This window comes from Lutra lutra, chromosome 2, assembly GCF_902655055.1.
Source record: "Lutra lutra chromosome 2, mLutLut1.2, whole genome shotgun sequence".
Taxonomy (NCBI): Eukaryota; Metazoa; Chordata; class Mammalia; order Carnivora; family Mustelidae; genus Lutra; species Lutra lutra.
The window spans coordinates 103,427,078-103,446,369 of record NC_062279.1 but is presented as its reverse complement, the minus strand read 5'-3'; the positions used below and the strand labels follow the sequence as shown (position 1 = coordinate 103,446,369).

The window sequence follows — 19,292 nt, the reverse complement described above, 5'->3', positions numbered from 1 at the left end:
CTGTCACAGGATCCAACACCCCCGTGCGTCATCAATACGGCACCTTTGTGGCTTCTGACATCAGTCAGGACATGCCCTGTGATGATCATTTCATTGACCTCCCCCTATGGTCTCACTTCCCTCTAACCCAGGGGTTTCTGACTTTGTTTGTGCCATGACCCCTTTTTTCAGTCTTGTGAAGTCCACGGATCTCTTCTTAGAATCTTAGTTATCAATATGTAAAATACAAAATAGGATTATATAAAAAAGCTAATTAACTAAAGTCCATTTCTATCTTTGGACCCTTTGGGGGTCAGCGGACACGAGGTTAAGAAGTATCTTTGAACAATTATCCTACTTAGGGGCTTGTCACTCTCATTCTGAGAGGATTCTCAATGCTGAATTTCTCACCCTGCCTTCTGGAGTTCCAGTCTTGCCTTTCGACTGGCTTATTAGGAATTTGCCAGAGAAACCTAAAATGTGACATGTTTGAAACTGAGCTCCCTCTTTGCCCGCTCAAACCTACTTTTGCTCTCTTGATTCTTTCCTCATCTCAACCACATAACATGGCTGGGATTCCTAGAACCATCTAGGACTCCTGAATTTTTCCTTCACCTCCTACCCCAACCAGCATCTGGGTCTTCTTGACACTACCTTCTTCTTTCATTCTTTGCACTATGACCTGCATGAACCTCACCTTTCCTCACCTGGACTCTTGCATTACTCTTGCATTACTCTTGCATTACTCTTGCATTACTCTTCAGGCTCCTTGTCTGCTGCTCAGATAGTCTCCTCAGTGTCCACATAAGGAAGTCAGAGCCATCAATCCAAATCTCAGTAGGCCTGGTCATTTCCCTCTCCAGAATCTTCAGCTACCCATCACAGCACTTCTGTGCTTGGCTCTGGATTTCCTTACCTGCCTTGGTCTTCAGTGGTTCATCTTGGTACTCACAAGGCTCTCACTTCTTTCTGAACAAACACTAACTGTTCAGCTCCTCAAGTTTCTTAAGCCTAGGAAACCCTTATGTTCCCTGTTTCTCACCCAACTACTGAAATACACCCCAAACTAAAGAACCTTGAAGAAGCCTACTTCTTTTTTTTTTTTTTTAAAGATTTTATTTATTTATTTGACAGATGGAGATCACAGAGAAGCAGGCATAGAGAGAGGAGGAAGCAGACTCCCCGCTGAGCAGAGAGCCCGATCCGGGGCCTGATCCCAGGACCCTGAAATCATGACCTGAGCCAAAGGCAGAGGCTTTAACCCACTGAGCCACCCAGGCGCCCCAAGAAGCCTACTTCTTGGTGGCTTCTTTTGAAACAAGGGTCCTCGGTATCCTCAAAGTGTTTTAGGATGCTTCCCTGTGGGAGCTTATCAAAATTATAATTCTCATTGTAACTATGTAAGATTATTCTCTCCCCTTTTTGGGGTGTCTTTTGTGAGGACAAGAAGGGTGCTTTATTCATTTTTATGGCTCTCCACTGCATGGTGGCTGAGTCTCCCGTTCTACCATCTGAGGCCAGTTGATACAGCGTTTGATTCTTCTGAACAGCCGCCTTAACCAGCCAAACCCAAAGAGCCTCAAATAAATGGCAGATTCTCAGATTCAAGGGCTAATTCTCAAATGTCTAAATCTCACATAAGCTTGGTAAAAGTAACACTATTTTGAAAGGCTGGACTTAATTCCATGATCTCCAAAATAGTATATTACTTCTCTCCTCTCTAAAAATCAATACCATTGGTCTGGGGGCCAACTTCTAGCAAGCCATTCAAAGGAAGCAGCCAACTGATCTTTTCTGATCAGCTTTGTCCTTTTATGGGAAACAGCACAAGAGTGTAAGCAACTGAGTTACCTTTGATTTCAGGGTAGTAGAGAAAAGGTTTGGGTTCGCTGGTTTCCAAATCAGATTTCCTCCGAAGTTGGACAAACACGGAAGCTGGTTTTGTGATGTTGACATCTTTATACTTTGGGGTTTTGAAGACGATGGCGAACTGTAGGATACAAAGATCCAAATGTTGGGGGAGGCCTGTATTTTTTTCCCCAGAAATGCTACTCATTAAACATATTCTTTATGCCCAATGTTTAGACACAGTATACTAAAAAAGAAGGCATTCTAGAGAAAGTTACAAACTCAGAATTCTATGCCCATACATTACCATTAAATTGTCACAGTAAAACTGAAATATGAGATTATGCTAATGTTTTGCCAACCTTTCTTTTCATTTGTCTAACATTTCAAATGTCTTCCAGTTGTTAAATAATTGTGTGAGTAAAATACATCATATACTCCTCCTTCTCTTCTAAGTCAACCTTAACATGCTCCAAAATTATTTACAGCAACATCAGAAACACTGGCTGTGGAAAGAGAGAGTGAAGAACGGGGTACTACAATCAGCCTGCAGGTTGGCCAATGAGGAGAGGAAGCTAAATCCTGCAAGAGAGACATATATTTCCAAGTGAGGATGGCCAATGCGGTAGGCTTCAAGGGCATTCTGTGACACCTCTAAGCTAGCCTCCTCACTAATTTCTGGTAGTGCCACAATAGTTTGGCATTTTTACAGTTTCTTGTTTGATTTTTCTGAATATGTAATGTATTCATAGGGATCGAGACTTTGTAAAATATGGAGAGGTACAGAGGGGCATACCCCATGTCTGAACACACCTGCATACGCCTCTCCTGGTGCTCCAATCTAGGCAGTTCCTACTATGAGCCTGCCCCAGAGGGAACCACGGTGATGTTATTCATTCCTGTGTATGCTTCCAGAATTTCCTTATGCTTATGCAAACATGAACGATCTTTTTTTTTTTTAAAGCATTTTGAAACAGGTAATCCTTTTTTTTTTTAAATTTTAATATTTATTTGTCAGAGAGATAGAGAGATCACTAGTAGGCAGAGGCAGGCAGAGAGAGAAGGGAAGCAGGCTCCCTGATGAGCAGAGAGCCCGATTCGGGGCTTGATCCCAGGACCCCGAGATCCTGACTCAAATCTTTTTTATATGCACTTGGTTCTATATCTTAAAATATTTTTTAATGTTGTACTTTTGAGATTTTTCCGTATTAGTTCATCAACTATTCATTCTCTTTAATAACTGCATAATATTCCCTCATACGGATCCACCATAATTCCTTTAACTGACCACTTCCTGATGGACATTTTAGATTGTTTCCAGTTTTGGGGTGAAAATAGTATTTCTCAATCACTGAGAATGATTAAGATACGAAACAGCATTTCTCTTAGTTATATACTCATTTGTCACTGGGAACTCCTGACTTATCATGATGATATCAGCCTCAAGTAGAAGACTCTTCCTTTCAACACTTTTCTTTTTTTTTTTTTTAATTTATTTATTTGACAGAGAGAAATCACAAGTAGGCAGAGAGGCAGGCAGAGAGAGAAGAGGAAGCAGACTCCCCGCTGAGCAGAAAGCCCGACGCGGGGCTTGAACCCAGGACCTGGGATCATGACCTGAGCCGAAGGCAGCGGCCTAACCCACTGAGCCACCCAGGCGCCCCTTCAACACTTTTCATTACAATATCTCTTTAACAGGTCTTGCCATAATTACTCTGGTGGAATACTATAGCAGATGACTGTCCCTTCAAAATTCACATGTTGAAGCCCTAACCCCTAGTGTGGCTATATTTGGAGAAAGGGCTTTTATGGAAGTAATTAAAGTTAAATGAGGTCATGAGGGTAGAACTGTGAGAGGATAGGATTAATGTTCTTATAGGAAGAGACACCAGAGATCTACCTCTCTTCTCTCTGCTAGTGAGGACACAGCCAGAAGGTGGCTGTCTGCAGGCCAGGAGGAGAGAGCTCTCACCAGGAACCATCCCTGTCGGGCCTTGATCTGGGACTTCTAGCCTTCAGAACCGTGATGAAATAAATTTCTGTTGCTTTATACACCCAGTCGATGGTATTTTGTTATGTCAGTCTGAACAGATTAATATGATTACTTAAAATATTTCCCCTAAAGGACCTGAGGGCCATTGCCTTAATGGGTAGGTGACCAGACACCCAAATGAAATGTCATGACAAGGTCTCAGAGCCAATAGTCTAAGGCCTTGCTCATAATTCTATGGTAGATAACTTTTCTGGAAGACGTGCAAGAGTGTTAAAAATAGTACTCTTTTATGAAAGTTAAATAAGTATTTATGATTTTTCTTTTTTCATACATGGAAATTAAGTACTGAATTTCAACAAGACAGAAAATGTAAAATCGTCGTGACCATCATCATCATTCACTTACTTGTCTATGAACATCTGTGGGGGAAAAATCTCCAAATCCTTCCCAGATCCCACCATTTTCCTCCTCTTCATAAAATCGAATCTGGATGTCATCTGCAAACAGTCACATATTACACAGAAGTATAATTTCACATAGAGTAGTAATATTTGTAAGCATGCTGGAAAATGCAGCTGGTTCAATATTCTACCTACTACGTGCTTAAACTTTTAAAAAAGTAATTAATATGAAAGACTTTTGAATCATTCAAAATTTTCACAAATCAATGCATTTTTTTATTAGTTACCACAGTAATGGACCCTGAGTTTCATTTATATTGAGAGAACACTAGATTTACCTATTCAATCTGACTTTTCTCTTTTTTTTTTAAATTTTTTTTTATTTTTTCAGCATAACAGTATTCATTATTTTTGCACCACACCCAGTGCTCCATGCAATCCGTGCCCTCTACAATACCCACCACCTGGTGCCCCCAACCTCCCACCCCCCACCCCTTCAAAATTCTCAGATCGTTTTTCAGAGTCCATACAATCTGACTTTTCTCTTAACCAGTCTTTGACCTTCCCACCTCTCCATCACTAACCCAATTCATTTCTGAGAAACAAAGGATATCGAAGAATATCAGAATCCCAAAGGGTGGTTCAAACTCCATACAGATCTATAAATAATATTTAACTTCTATAAAGTATACTATATGGTAACACTATTTTAAGGGATTTATGTGTATACATGAACTGATTTCATCCTCACAACAACTCTGTGATGCAAGTGTACTATTAATATCCTATTTTGCGGAAGAGAAACTGGAGTTCAGAGAGGTTAAGTGACTTATCCAAGATTGAGTAGCTAGTAAGTGGAGAAGCAGAATTTGAACACAGCCTCCAGGCTCATAAACATTCTACTCCGCTGCTTCCTTGTGATACTTTGTCAGTCCATATGGAGAAGTTGTTAAAAATATAATATTGGGGGCACCTGGGTAGCTCAGTTGGTTAAGCGACTGTCTTCCGCTCAGGTCATGATCCCAGAGTCCCAGGACTGAGTCCTGCATGGGGCTCCCAGCTCCACAGGGAGTCTGCTTCTCCTTCTGACCTTCTCCCCTCTCATGCTCTCTCTCTCTCAAATAAAAAAAAATCTTAAAAAAAATCATATTGGTCAAGTCCCTTTGGACGAAATAGGAATGCCTAAATTTCACACTTGTGTCATTGATTCTACTTCTGCAGAAATGACAATATAACTCAGACTGGCATCTCCTTGGCTTTACTTCCCATTTTATAGAAAGAACTGCACTACTGATTTATGAAAACTAAGTTCATATTTCTATTTAAATAGAATTTTAGAAATATTAGGGTTGGATAAAACATCTCATTATCTCCTGGCCAATTCCTTTGCCTTCAGGAATGACTAAACGGGACCTAGTTATTCAGACTCTTTAAGCCAGGTACAAGACTTCTCTTATTAAGTCATTCCAGGGGCACCTGGGTGGCTCAGTGGGTTGAAGCCTCTGCCTTCAGCTCAGGTCATGATCCCAGGGTCCTGGGATTGAGCCCCGCATCGGGCTCTCTGCTCAGTGGGGAGCCTGCTTCCTCCTCTCTCTCTGCCTACTTCTCTGATGACTTGTAATTGCTATCAAATAAATAAATAAAATCTTTAACAATAAGTCATTCCAATGTGATGATAATGATTAAGAATTGCATTTATAAATAAAGGAACTCAGATTGTGTGTTCTCATTGAATGTATACATATTACCCGGATAGAATGGGTTAAAAAAAGGCTGACACCAGCATATGCAGAGGAAGTGTAAATTTTTTTTGAATAAAGATACATATACATTTACCTTAAAATTAGATTGTATTTTTTTCTGACTTTTAAATCTCAGGCCTTCAAAGCCACCATTCTTTTGTTTAAGAGCTGTATTTTTAGGTATGCACTCCTCACTTGGAAATTGCTCATCACTTTGTAGTGAGTAGATCTTTATCATACCATACTCTCTATCACTGTATTTTAAAAATGAGTTGTTGGAGAAAATAACACAATCTCCTTCAGCTTTTGCTCCTTTATAAATCTTGTACCATTACTAATGAAAGGTAAATGCCAAGAACCTTTCCTGAAAGTGGAAATTATGAGAAATATGCTCTGAGAATTTCCCTATAGTCCTTATTCTCTTTTTCACAATTGACATCAGTGTCACATGAACGTTTTGGAGAAGCTCTCTCAGTGCTGCAATGAAGCCTTATAAAAGAAACTAAATTAACGATTTTACACTATAGGGGCACCTGGGTGGCTCAGTGGGTTAAGTCTCTGCCTTCGGCTCAGGTCATGATCTCAGGGTCCTGGGATCAAGCCCCGAGTCAGGCTCTCTGCTCAGCGGGGAGCCTGCTTCTTCTTCTCCCTCTGCCTGCCATTCTGCCTACTTGAGCTCTCTCTCTATCCTTCTGTCAAATAAATAAATAAAATTTTTAAAAAAAGAACAACAAATTTGGAAGAGGCAAAATGTGTAAATTTTCTAAAGGAGTTCCATGGCAGAAGAGGCATATACTGGATTTGCTGCTAAAAAGTGACTCACAGACACACCCAGAATTACATTTCACATTTTGAAATCAGAGCTTATATTTACCTTTCTGAACCTTGTCACAGAGAAGATAAATCTCTTCTCCTCCAGTTACACACCCAGCTGTCCTGTCCATTCTTACAATTTTCAAGTTGGATGCATTGGGGGCCTCTGTCCACAGGAGAGAAACAACAAACATCATGCTTTATCCTCAGCTTTAGAAGCTAGTCTCTTAGAGGGAACCCTGCCCTTAGCACACATTAACCAAAGAAAGTTAAAATAGTTTATCAAGAGTGGTCAGCATTAAGCCATGTATAAAATTGTCAAATCAATACGTTGTATGTGTGAAAGTAATATAATACTGTATGTTAATTACACTTTCATTAAAAAAATAAATAGATGCTTTCATTTATATTGTTTCAACAAGGACACAAATACAAAAGCTTTCGGAAGTCCTTGGAAGTCCTCACCTCTTGAGCATGGATTATTCATTACTACCCAAACACACGAGGCAGAAAGGAACAATATTTGCTTCTCCCAAACACATTAAGAAAGATTCATACAGAAAGAGAAAGAGCTTTTCTGATGTTTCAGGGAAGTACTGAGCCAACGAATTTGTGGAATTTTGTTAAGTCAAGACCTTCAATTATTTCCATGATACTGATATACTATTTACAAGAGTCTTAAAAATCTAGAAAAAAGCACAATTTTCTTAAACTGCTTATAAATTTTTATTTTACAGAAGAGAAAAATAGAGAGGTTAAAATTCTTTTCCCCAGACTAAATTAGAATTCTGTGTGGTTAGGGGCAAAAGTTGCTTGTGGTAATAGTATTAAGCTTCCTTTTTTTTTTTGCTCCCACAGCTGCATTTTAAGGTGATCTTTAGTATACAAGTCTACATCATTTTATAACTCTTTCACTTCCCTTCAAACTTGTTTAAATTAGAGAAATCGGTCAGTTGTCGTACTTGGGGCATGGAGTTTTCTACTTAGACCAAACTCTATAAACTTTCAGTGAGCCTAGGTACCACACTTGCAGCCTTCTTCAATTTGTTTAATAAATCCCATGCATACCAAATAAGAAATCTGCAGGGTAAATGCTGAAGACCATCGTAAAACTCTTTTAAAAAGTTCTAGGAACTACAGACTGAAATAGAATTTTGAAGTCACATACTGTCTAGACTACTCATTCAGTTAACTTGAAGTTCTTTTCTTGATAAAAGCTAGAACATGCAAGAATGTAGACGGATAAGAGTAAGGCCTGTTTTTATTAACACCTCTTTAGAGCCTCAACGGAAAATACTGAAGTGTTTTTTTTAGGAGCATCAACAATATATCCTCATGGCAAGGAATTCATAAATAATAAGAGATCTGCCATCCTCAAATGGCATATAAAAGTCTAGCATGCACATTGGAGGAAGGAGAACCATATTTATTGCTCACCTTGTAGCATTCACTTTGAATCTAGACATCAACGTTTCAAGCTAGATTTTAGTATTCCAATTTTGTAGATGATAAATGTGAGGCTCCAAGTGATTAAGTTACTTGCCCTGAGATTCTGAGCTAGTCAGTAACTGCCAGGGCTGGGTTAAAAGTCTGTACTTGACACTACACCAAGCTGCCTCCCGGCAGAAGTCAAGGACTCACTGCTGTCATAGATGGCGTCTGACACCACGGGTTCCAGGCGCCTGGTGAAGCTGCCGGTGCTATCTGGAAGAAAAGCTGTAAACATGAGCCGCACCACGCTGAGGTCCATCTCCTTTGTCTGCTGAAGGGCTGCCTGGCGGATGATCTCCTTTTCCCGATCTAGGACCACACAGCACAGCACATTCATGCCCAGGGAAAGAGTAAAGCCAGAACACTTTAGATAAGATGCTTTTATAAAGCTCAAATAAAGAACATGAATTGAAAACAAAAATCTATTTTTTTCTTTTGAAATTGTATTGCTAATACAATTTTTAAAAAATGTGTCTCATTTATGTCATCCAAATTAAAGGCATCAAAAGAAGACCTGTGTTTTCTCTGGATGATAGTGAAAACTGTCCTCCGTGAACTCAACTGCCTCTCTCCTTCCTTATCATTCCCTGATTTCTCCTTTTTCTCCCTACAGTGACAGTTAAAGGCACAAAAGGTGTGAAGCCATAGAATGCAATAAACCTATTATGCGTGAGTTGTTCTGTGAAATGTGAAAATTAAGTCTTCTGAAAGCTCCCTGAGCACAGGGACCATGTTCATTCACAGTGCCTAGCACAGAGCCTGGCACATGGGAGGTACCCCAAAAATGCTTCCGGAGAAACTGAATGACTCAACTGCGTTTGACTCCTTCCTTGCCTCCTGATGGAGCTTCATGCTGATGGATCTGTTTGCATTTAAGTTATAGTATCATGAAGGTTAATAATTCAAGCGGAGAATACTGTGAAAGTGCTACAGGTGAAGAGATAGGGAATTTCAAAGAAGGGGCGAATCCAGAGGCTCTGGAGCAGAAGAGACATATGTTCTCAGCCATGAAGGGACGGTACGACTTGAACTTATGAAGAGAGTAAATAAAGGCATTCCAGGAAGAGGGAGCAGCAAGAAAAGAAAGAATGTGCCGAGGCAAGGAAGTGAGAATCATGGTGTTTCTATGGAATAATTCAGTTTGACATAAAGGGGAGGGGAGGCTCATGGGAAAGAACACTGGAAATTCAGACAGGGACCAGCTCTTGAAAGGCCTAAAAGGCCAGCTTACTGAATTTGGATCTTATAGACAGCGAGCGGGCATTTACTGAAGAGTGGTGAGGCGTAGGCTTTTGCAAGATCCATCTGGGGGTGTAAACTGGATCAGAGGTGTGGATGGGGAGAAGCAAAGCAAGAAAAATGGAGTGAGGAGTGGAGCGCTAGAAAGAGCAGAAGGGAGCAGGGCCACAGGCTGGAGACGCAGTGTAGGCAACAAGGAGGATTCATTCAAAGGTGACATGAAGGTTTCCAGTCTGGATATCAGAATGTGTTGAGTGGAAAAACAGTGATGGTTTTGGGTCACTGAGTAACAGAGGATGACAGGATGACCAGACAATGGACAACGTGTGAAAGCAGAAATGGCACATGTGGTAGGACAGGATTGGGGTTGAAAGAAAAAATTTAAGTAAAAACAAGGAAACATAAAATCATAGCATTTTTACAAGAAAGAGCATAGTTTATGATGTGCCTGAAGAGCCGGAAAAGATTCCTTCTAATAAGGTGAGCCAGGGGAGGTAAAACGGGGGAAACTAAAACAAAGGAACTGAGTGTTGCCTTGTGCACTGGTTTTGACAGGCTGAAAAGAGCAGGGTGTGGTGTTTTAAGTCGTGGAAAACACATAAAAAAGTATGAATCTGCATCAGGTGTTCGGGGAGCTGTGATGGGGAGAGAGGAGTACATGGTGGGACTGGAGATAAAGCTGGAAAGGTGACTGGGGCCAGACTGAGGGCTTTCTATACCAGGCTGTGGAGGTATAGACTTTATTCTAGAAAAGAGTGGGATGCCATCAAAGGTTTCTGAGCAGAGAGCGTTTGGTAGCAGCTCAAGGTATAGTTTGGGAGAAGGAGAAACTTGGGGCAGACAGAGGAGTACCCAGTTTACACACAAGCAACGGAGAGCCTGATCTCAAAGCACAGGCTGGGAGCGTGACACTCACCTGTGAGCTGCCGGTCTCCTCCCCCTTCTGCTTGCAAATAGGCAAGATCAGGATGCACCAAAAGTCCGGGGTTGTAGCCCTTTGTACATGCCTCTGTCATGCGTGCTTCCAGTGTTTCAAATACTTTCTTCTTTGTCACATGAAGTATACCCAAGTTCGCAAAGCTGGTGAAAAAACAATAACAGCAACATCCACCACCAAAAGTTAGGCTGTCGATGACGAGAGTCTAGTTTTACTCTAGCAAAGCGGCTTTTGAAAAAATACACGGGCCCTCAGTGGCTGGAGCCCACCCTATAATCAAACACGTTGCTATGTCCGTGGTGAGGCATATGAAGTAGACTCACCAAATGGGATCATAAAGACTACACATCAGGTCAGACTGGGTCTTGCCACCAAATGGGTCTGTGGCAAACTTAACAAAATATTTTGGTTTTCAGGGTTTATTAGGCTTTCAAATAACAATTCAGGGAGTGGGATACACACACATATGTATGTCTTATTAAGGAAGCTTCACCTAGACTCACTCTGAAGTATTTTCTAGGAGAACTCTTTAAATTTTTTAAAAAAGTCTGGATGTAGTACTAACTTATCTCATTCTTTTGAAGAATAGAGGAATATTATATTCGGAAGGATTTTTTTTTTCTTTTGGGTCATCCCTGGGTTTCTGGTTGGGCTTTAAAGTCTATAATGGAGTCTCATCTCCTCTTGGGTTATCTCTAAGGCTGGAATTATTTATTACCACTAGAATGCCATCTAATGCTACATGTATTCAGGATGGAGAACCTTTTATCTCGTGAAGCCTCCATACCTCTTGGGCAAAATATGTTAATAAGCTAAATAAAACAAGTTAAGGGATTTTAAAGAAAAAGCATAAATTACTCCAGCCCTTCATTTTTTAAAGTACATGAAACAAAAATGTATATTCAATAAACATAGTAAAACAAACAAAAAAGTACTTTACCAAGGAGGAGACCCATTTGTTCAACAAATACTTATTCAGCTACTTATTTTTTTTTAAAAGATTTTATTTATTTACTTATTTGACAGACAGATCACAAGTAGGCAGAGAGGCAGGCAGAGAGAGAAGGGGAAGCCGGATTCCTGCTGAGCAGAGAACCTGATGCGGGGCTCGATCCCAGGATCCTGGGATCATGACCTGAGCTGAAAGCAGAGGTTTAACCCACTGAGCCACCAGGCGCCCCTCAGCTACTCATTAGTGCCAGGCAGTGTCCCGGTGTCCTGTCAGCACCTGGGAATCCCTTCCTTCGTGGAATTTATATGCTAGTGTAACCAAAGAGAAGAAACAAAGAAGAGATTTTACAGTATAATTAAGAGGGTAATAAGTGTTACCAAGAAAAATAAGGTAGGAATGGAGAAAAGGAAAGGTAATAGTAGAAGACACGATGTTTTAAAATAGGGAGAAGCCAGAAAAAGCCTCATTGAAAAGATGACAAAGAGCAAAGACTCAAAGAACGTGAGGGAAAAGACGTGGCTATATGGAAGAATAGTGTTTGAAAAGGAATAGCAAGTATTTGAAATAACAGTATTTGAAGAGGAAGAAGCCAAAACCCTGAGATAGGACTGTACCTGATGTTTTCAAAAGACAACAATGGCAAGGAGGTCAAAGTTACTGGAGGAAAATCCACAAGACATGAGTGGTAAGTGAAAAGTTCAAAGAGATAAGTGGGCACACAGATCTTTTAAAGCCTTATATGCTTTTGCAAAGACTTTTATTTGGTTTTGGCTTTTACCCAGGAAGAAAGAAGATCAGTAACAGAAGACAAATATTATGACAACTGGACTAGATGAAACAAAGACTAAGATAGTATCGGAAGAAGACAAGATGAACTAGAAGAAGAAAATATAGGAGATGAAGGCAGAATGAGATGAGCACTCAGACAGAGGCCCAGAGACGCAATGAGAAACATGTCCAGAGAGTGACAGAAAAAAGAAGGACATGAACTAGCACGATGTATAAATCTGGCAAATCACTATGTTGTGCATCTGAAACTAATGTAACATTGTGTGTCAACTATACTAAAAGAAAAAAAGGTAGAATAGCTGAGACACACAGAGAAGAAAAACAGACCAACAGAATATAACAGAATATAAGCTTCTGATGGCAAAGATGTCCAGTGCTTAGAACAGTGCTTGATTGGGGCAACTGGGTGGCTCAGTCATTAAGCATCTGCCCTCGGCTCAAGTCATGATCCCAGGGTCCTGAGATCGAGCCCCACATAGGGTTCCCTGCTCCACCGGAAGCCTGCTTCTCCCTCCCCCAATCCCTATGCTTGTGTTCCCTCTCTCGCCGTGTGTCTCTCTGTCAAGTAAATAAATAAAATCTTAAAAAAAAGAACACTGCTTGACATATGGGTGTCTAATAAATGTTGAATACATGAATGTGGGAATTCACACAGCGCAGAAAAATATGCAACACGACGTATCGATATGTATGGAAGCATCGACAGCTTTTTAGAAACAACACCATCTTTTGGCCTTTCAGGCTGTACTCCGATGTAGATCATCCACAACTACCTACGTATAGGTAGTGACAGTGACAAACACCTATGTAACTCTTTACCCTTTACCATACAGAAAGTGATTTTCATGTATATTATTTAACTAATCCCTATGAAAAGGGCATCATCCTATGTGAATAATTTATTTACTCTGGTAATAAATGGAATAATACAGAAGCCAATCTTCTGTTTCAGATAATGATGGAAGTAACAGGAACAATACTGAACCTTTCACCTTAAGTAACATAAAACACATGGAAAATGGTTTTCTAACGCGGGATAACAGGCAGCACAGGATAGTGATCCTTAAGAAAAACAATTAAGCTGATTTCTACAATAATGCTGGGTTAATGCCTGGAGTTTCTGGGCTGCAGTCTAGGAAGGGAGACACAGGTAATCTCCCTGAGTTTTGGAGACAGAGTTAAAAATCTGAGGGGTCTAAAGAGGCTGCAAGTCACAGGCAGAGAACCAGAGAAGAAAGAACCACATACAGAGAGATATTCAGGGATGTACAGTGTGACTCTGCTTTGAGTCTTCAGCAAAGTACGGATCAGAGCATGTGTGTGAGGAAACAACCTGAGACGTGGTGGGGCCAGGGTGGGGGGTACAAAACACCAGAAAGGAGCAGGCAAAACATTTCTTGGAGCGCAATGGGGCTGGACTAGTTCAGGAAATCTTGTAATACATGAATCATCAAGATGGATATTCAGAAAGGTATTGGCTTAGTAATGGTGTCAAATTAACCCCAGATGGAAGGTTGATCTGGCTTCCCTAACAAATCTTAGAAATAAGTCTAGAAAGGATCAAACTGTTCCCAAATTTAATTTCATCCCAATGTTCAAAAGTATTTAAAGGCATACAAAAAAAAAAAAAAAAGCCAGCATGCAACAATCTAAAATTCAAAATGTCTACCATTCAATCACAAATTACCAAGCATGCAAAGACAGAGGAAAAAAAAAAAAAGAAAAAGAAATAAAGACACAGGAAAATACTACTTATAATGAGGATAACAATAGATCATAGAAACATATCAGGAAATGAGACAGAACACAAAATTTGTAGACCTCTACACTGAAATAGCTATTATAGATATATTCCATATGGTTAAGAAGGTAAAAAGCTTTACTATGTTAAGGAACACTTGCAAGATATTAAAGAGATGTCAAACAAACCTACAGAGATGAAAACTGCAATGGCTGAAAAGAAAAATACACTAGATGGAATTAAGAATATGTTAGACACTATAGATAAAAGGATTAGTGAACTTGAGGACATAGTAATAGAACAATTCAAAATGAAACACAGGAAGAAGAACAAGTTTTAAAAATAACAGATCACCAGTGAGCTCTGAGACAATTTTGAACAGCAAAACACACAGGTAATTGGTGTTTCAGAAGAAGAGGGAAAAGAGAAGTGGATGGACAAAATATTTTGAAAAAATAATGGCTGACACATTTTAAAATTCAATTATAAAACTCTAAACCCAGGGGTTCCTGGGTGGCTCAGTGGGTTAAGCCTCTGCCCTTGGCTCAGGTCATGATCTCAGGGTCCTGGTATCGAGCCCCACATCGGGCTCTCTGCTCAGCAGGAAGCCTGTTTCCCCCCACCCCGCCTCCTCTCTGCCTACTTGTGATCTCTCTCTCTGTCAAGTAAATAAATACAATCTTTAAAAAATAAAAACCTCTAAACCCAGAAATCTAAAAATCTTAACTCTGAAGCACAAAAAAATGAAGAAAACTATGCTAAAGCTCATAATAAAATTGCTTCAAACTAGTGAAGAGAAATGAAAATTAATGAAGAGAAAATCTGAAAAGCTATTGATAGAGAAAAAAATGACACACTACATGAAGAGGAACAAAATATCAGAATGAGGGCAGACCTCTTGCTGGAAACAAGGCAAGCCAAAAGGACCTGAGGGCAGCATATTTTAAGAATGTGAAAGAACATTGTCAACCTGGAATTCTATACTCTTCAAAAATATCTTTCTAAAACAGAGACAAAATGAAGAGTTTAAAGATGTATGACAACTGAAGAATTTATCAGCAGCGGACCAGCAATAGAAGAAAAAGGAAAGGAAGGGCTTCAGGCAGAAGAAAATGCTACCAGACAGAAATCTAGACCTATGAAACAGAATGAAGAGCACTACAAATAATAAATATGTGGTTAAATATAAATACTTTTTTCCTTATTTAAAATTTCTTTTAAAAGATAATTGAGCATTCAGCCATTCTGGAAAAACAGTATGGAGTTTCCTCACAAAGTTAAAAATAGAGCTACCATATGACCCAGCAACTGCACTACTAGGTATTTATCCAAAGGATACAAAAATAGTGCACTCTGATGTTTATAGCAGCAATGTCCACAATAACCAAACTATGGAAAGAGCCCAAATGTCCATTGACAGATGAATGGATAAAGAAGATGCGGCATATATTTACATAGCGGAATATTACTCAGCCATCAAAAAGAACGAAATCTTGCCATTTGCAACGATGTGGATAGAGCTACAGTGTATTATGCTAAGTGAAATAAGTTAGTCAAAGACAAATACCATATGATTTCTCCATAGGGGGAATTTAAGAAACAAAATAGATGAACATAGGGGAAGGGAAGGAAAAAAATAAGATGAAAATTGAAAGGGAGGCAAACCGTAAGAGTGGCTGAACTACAGAGAACAAACTGAGGGTTGCTGGAGGTAAGCTGGGTGGGAGATGGGGTAGTTGGGTGATGGGCATTAAGGAGGGCACTTGAAGTAATGAGCACTGGGTGTTATATGCAACAGATGAATCACTAAATTCTACCTATGAAATTAATAAAAAAAAGGGAATTGAGAATTTAAAGCAAAAATTTAAAAAATAGTACACTGTGGGAATTACCACATCTGTAGGTGTAAAACAGAGTACATAATAGCCAGGGGCTGAGAGACGAGAAATGGAAGTACTGTTCATATACCATTTACGAAGAAGTATAACGTTACTTAAAGGTAGACTACGATGTTAAAGATGTATAGTATATAGCAAGCTGTAAAACAACTTCTAAAAACTACAAAGTGGTTATAAACCAAAAAGAAGATAAAATCATAGCAAATAATTAATCTAAAAGAAGACAGAAAAAAGATGAAAGAGGGATCAAAAATCGGATGTGATAAGCAGAAAACAAAGAGCAAGATGGGAGAGTGAAACACAGCCCTATTAGTAATCAGATTAAATAGAGATTATATAAAGACCTCAATTAAGAGGCAGACGGTGTCAAATAGAAAAAGAAAAAGAAAAGAAAAAAAAAGAAAAGAAAAAAGACCTAACTATATGCAGTGCATATTTACTCTGAATATAAAGACACAAATAGGTTAAAACTAAGAGGATGGGCAAAAAAATGTTCCACATTAACATAAATGAGCAGAAAGCTGAAGGGTGCTTGGGTGGCTCAGTTGGATAAGCATCAACCTTTGGCTCAGGTCATGATCCTGGGGTCCTGGGATGGAGCCCCAAGGTGAGCTCCCTGCTCAGTGGGCACCCCCTACCCCTGTGCTTTCTCTTTCCTGCATAAATAAATAAAATCTTTTTTTAAAAAAAGGTGAAATGGCTATATATTAGTATCAGTCAAGGTAGATTTTTGAGCAAAAAACTATTACAAGGGATAAAAGAGGGTCATCTCATAACCATAAAAGGATCAGTTCATTAAGCAGACATAAGAATCGTGAATGTTTATGTATCTAATAAAAGAGCTTCAGGAGGGTCACCTGGGTGGCTCAGTTGTTAAGCATCTGCCTTTGGCTCAGGTCATGATCCCAACATGGAGGGATCGAGGCCTGCATCAGGCTTCGTGCTCAGAGGGAAGCCTGCTTCTCCCTCTCCTACTCCCCCTGCTTATATTCCTTCTCTCTCTGTCTCTCTAAATAAATAAAATCTTAAAAAAAAAAGAGCTTCACACAATACAAGAAACAAAATTTTATAAACTGGAAGAAGAAATAGATATATCTATAAATATCATCAGAGATTTCAACACCTCTCTCTTAACAACTGAGAGAACAAGTAGGGAGAAAGTCAGTAAGGATAGAGAAGACTTGAACAACACTATCAAACAACTTGACCTAATTGACATTTATAGAATACGCATTCAACTCAATTAGACTAAGCATTCTTTTTAAGTGCACAAGGAACATTTACCAAGCATACCATATTCTAATCCGTTAAACAAATCTCAATAAATTTAATAAGAGGACTGAAATCATACCAAGTATTCTCCTAACAGAATGGAACTCGATCAGATATCAATACATAAAGCTATCTAGGCAGGGGTATATTTAAACCAAGATATAATAATTAATTGTCAAAGCTGGGTGATGGATACGGTAAGGGCTCATTGTGGTTTTCTTTTTACTTTTGTGTATGTTCGAAGATTTCTAGAATAAAATGTAAAAGAAAACAAGAGCAGGCATTATTACTAACAGCACGTGCAACTGAGAAAACCGAGGATCATAAATGTTTTTTTGTTTGTTTGTTTTTAAAGATTTTATTTATTTATTTGACACAGAGAGAGATCACAAGTAGGCAGAGAGGTGGGGGGAAGCAGGCTCCCCGCTGAGCAGGGAGCCCAATGTGGGGCTCGATCCCAGGACCCTGAGATCATGACCTGAGCTGACAGCAGAGGCTTAACCCACTGAGCCACCCAGGCGCCCCGAGGATCATAAATGTTAACACATGGGAATGCAAGATGGTACGGCCACTTTGGAAAACAATTTGGCAATCTCTTATCAAAACAAATGGACCCTTAGGATCCATCCCTACAGTTCCACTCTTCAGTATTTACCTAAGACCAAAGAAACGAAAACTTACGTTCACACAAAAAGTGGCTCTGTCAAAATGGGAAAGAAACTAAAGGTTCTTCAACAGGCAGACTAACTAACTGTGATGTACATCAGTGGGGTGCGATACCACTTCGGAATGAAAAGGCAGACGCTGCTGGTACACACAAGAAGCAGGAGGAATTGCAAATGCGTTACGCTAAGTGAAGGAAGCCAGACTCAAAAAGGCTATATATGTATTGCTGGATTCCGCCTCTATGTCATTCTGGTAAAGGCAGAACTGTAGGGATAGAAAACCGATCAGGAGTTGCCGGGGCCTGGAGTGGGAAGTAGAGACACATAGGATTTGGGGGACAATAGAACTATTCTATACCTTAATTGTGGTTCTTATTCCCGTATTTGCCAAAATTTGTAAGACTATACACTTTAAAGGTTAAATATTATAGTATTTAAATTATACGTTGCTTCAGTAAAACTTGACAGAGGTTTTTTTAGAAGATGGCTCTCACAGCTAATAAAAGAGGGCTGGGTCTACAATCTTGTGTCTTACTCAAAGTGCCATAGTCTCTACAGTAGTTTGCAAGGTGTAGTCTCTAGACCGGGAGCATCAGTGAATCCCGAGAACTTATGAAAATGCACATTTTGAAACTGTATCCCAAACCTACGGAATCAGAAACTCTGAGGGTGGGACTCAGCAATTTGCATTTCAGCAAATCCTCTAGGAGATGCCAAAGCACCTAAAGTTTGAGAACCACTGCTCTGTGCTCTGCAAGACCAATGAGATCAGAACCTCTGAGAGGAGGGCCTGGCTCAATATTTTTATAAAGTGACCAAAGGTGACTTTAAATAGCTGTCAGGTTTGAAATCCTCTACACTGTGCCAGATGTTTCCATCATCATCATCATCGTCGTCATCATCGTTATCATCTGGGAACTACTGCTGCCCTCTGGGTAGGTTCAAACCCCCATGTCATTTGTTTGGGATTTTATTTAATTAATTAATTAATTTATTAAAGATTTTATTTGACAGACAGAGATCACAAGTAGGCAGAGAGGCAGTCAGAGAGAGAGAGAGAGGAGGAAGCAGGCTCCCGGCTGAGCAGAGAGCCCGATGAGGGACTCGATCCCAGGACCCTGGGACCATGACCTGAGCCAAAGGCAGAGGCTTTAACCCACTGAGCCACCCAGGTGCCCCTACTTTGGGATTTTAAAGGGGGCCCCTCTACCTGGCTTTTCTTCCTCTCAGGAAGCAAACATTGACTTTAGAGCTGACACAAGATTCAAAAGCTTCCTGACTCCCAATCTACACTCTAATTTTGAAGTTGGACACTTCTGATCTCAGTCCATACTTTGTTCATTTTCTTCAACCAGCATCTTCTCTGTGTATTTGGGGTTAACATTATAAAACTGCCAATAATCAATTGTTTTTAGACCTACAAAACCACCACTTTAATATGGTTTGCACTAGCTCATTGAGGGAGGCCTTGCTTCTCTTTTGTACTTATATATCCACTACTAGTGCTTACCAATTGGTACATGCGGTAAATA

The 19,292-nt window shown here is 39.8% G+C and overlaps 1 protein-coding gene across 6 annotated transcripts in view; it reads right to left on the bottom strand.

The window, feature by feature from the left end:
• NFKB1 (nuclear factor kappa B subunit 1) overlaps positions 1 to 19,292 on the bottom strand; it is a 140,814-nt gene that overhangs the window by 51,473 nt on the left and 70,049 nt on the right. For all 6 annotated transcript variants that reach the window (XR_007125178.1, XM_047718094.1, XM_047718095.1 and 3 more), the window contains 5 exons: positions 10,423 to 10,586; positions 8,418 to 8,576; positions 6,838 to 6,942; positions 4,226 to 4,317; positions 1,831 to 1,969 (listed from right to left, as the gene is read on the bottom strand). Coding sequence is in view for 5 of the 6 variants with exons in the window: in XM_047718094.1 (XP_047574050.1) it covers positions 1,831 to 1,969; positions 4,226 to 4,317; positions 6,838 to 6,942; positions 8,418 to 8,576; positions 10,423 to 10,586 (659 nt within the window). In the remaining variant the exon portion in view is untranslated. The remainder of the gene's footprint in view (positions 1 to 1,830; positions 1,970 to 4,225; positions 4,318 to 6,837; positions 6,943 to 8,417; positions 8,577 to 10,422; positions 10,587 to 19,292) is intronic.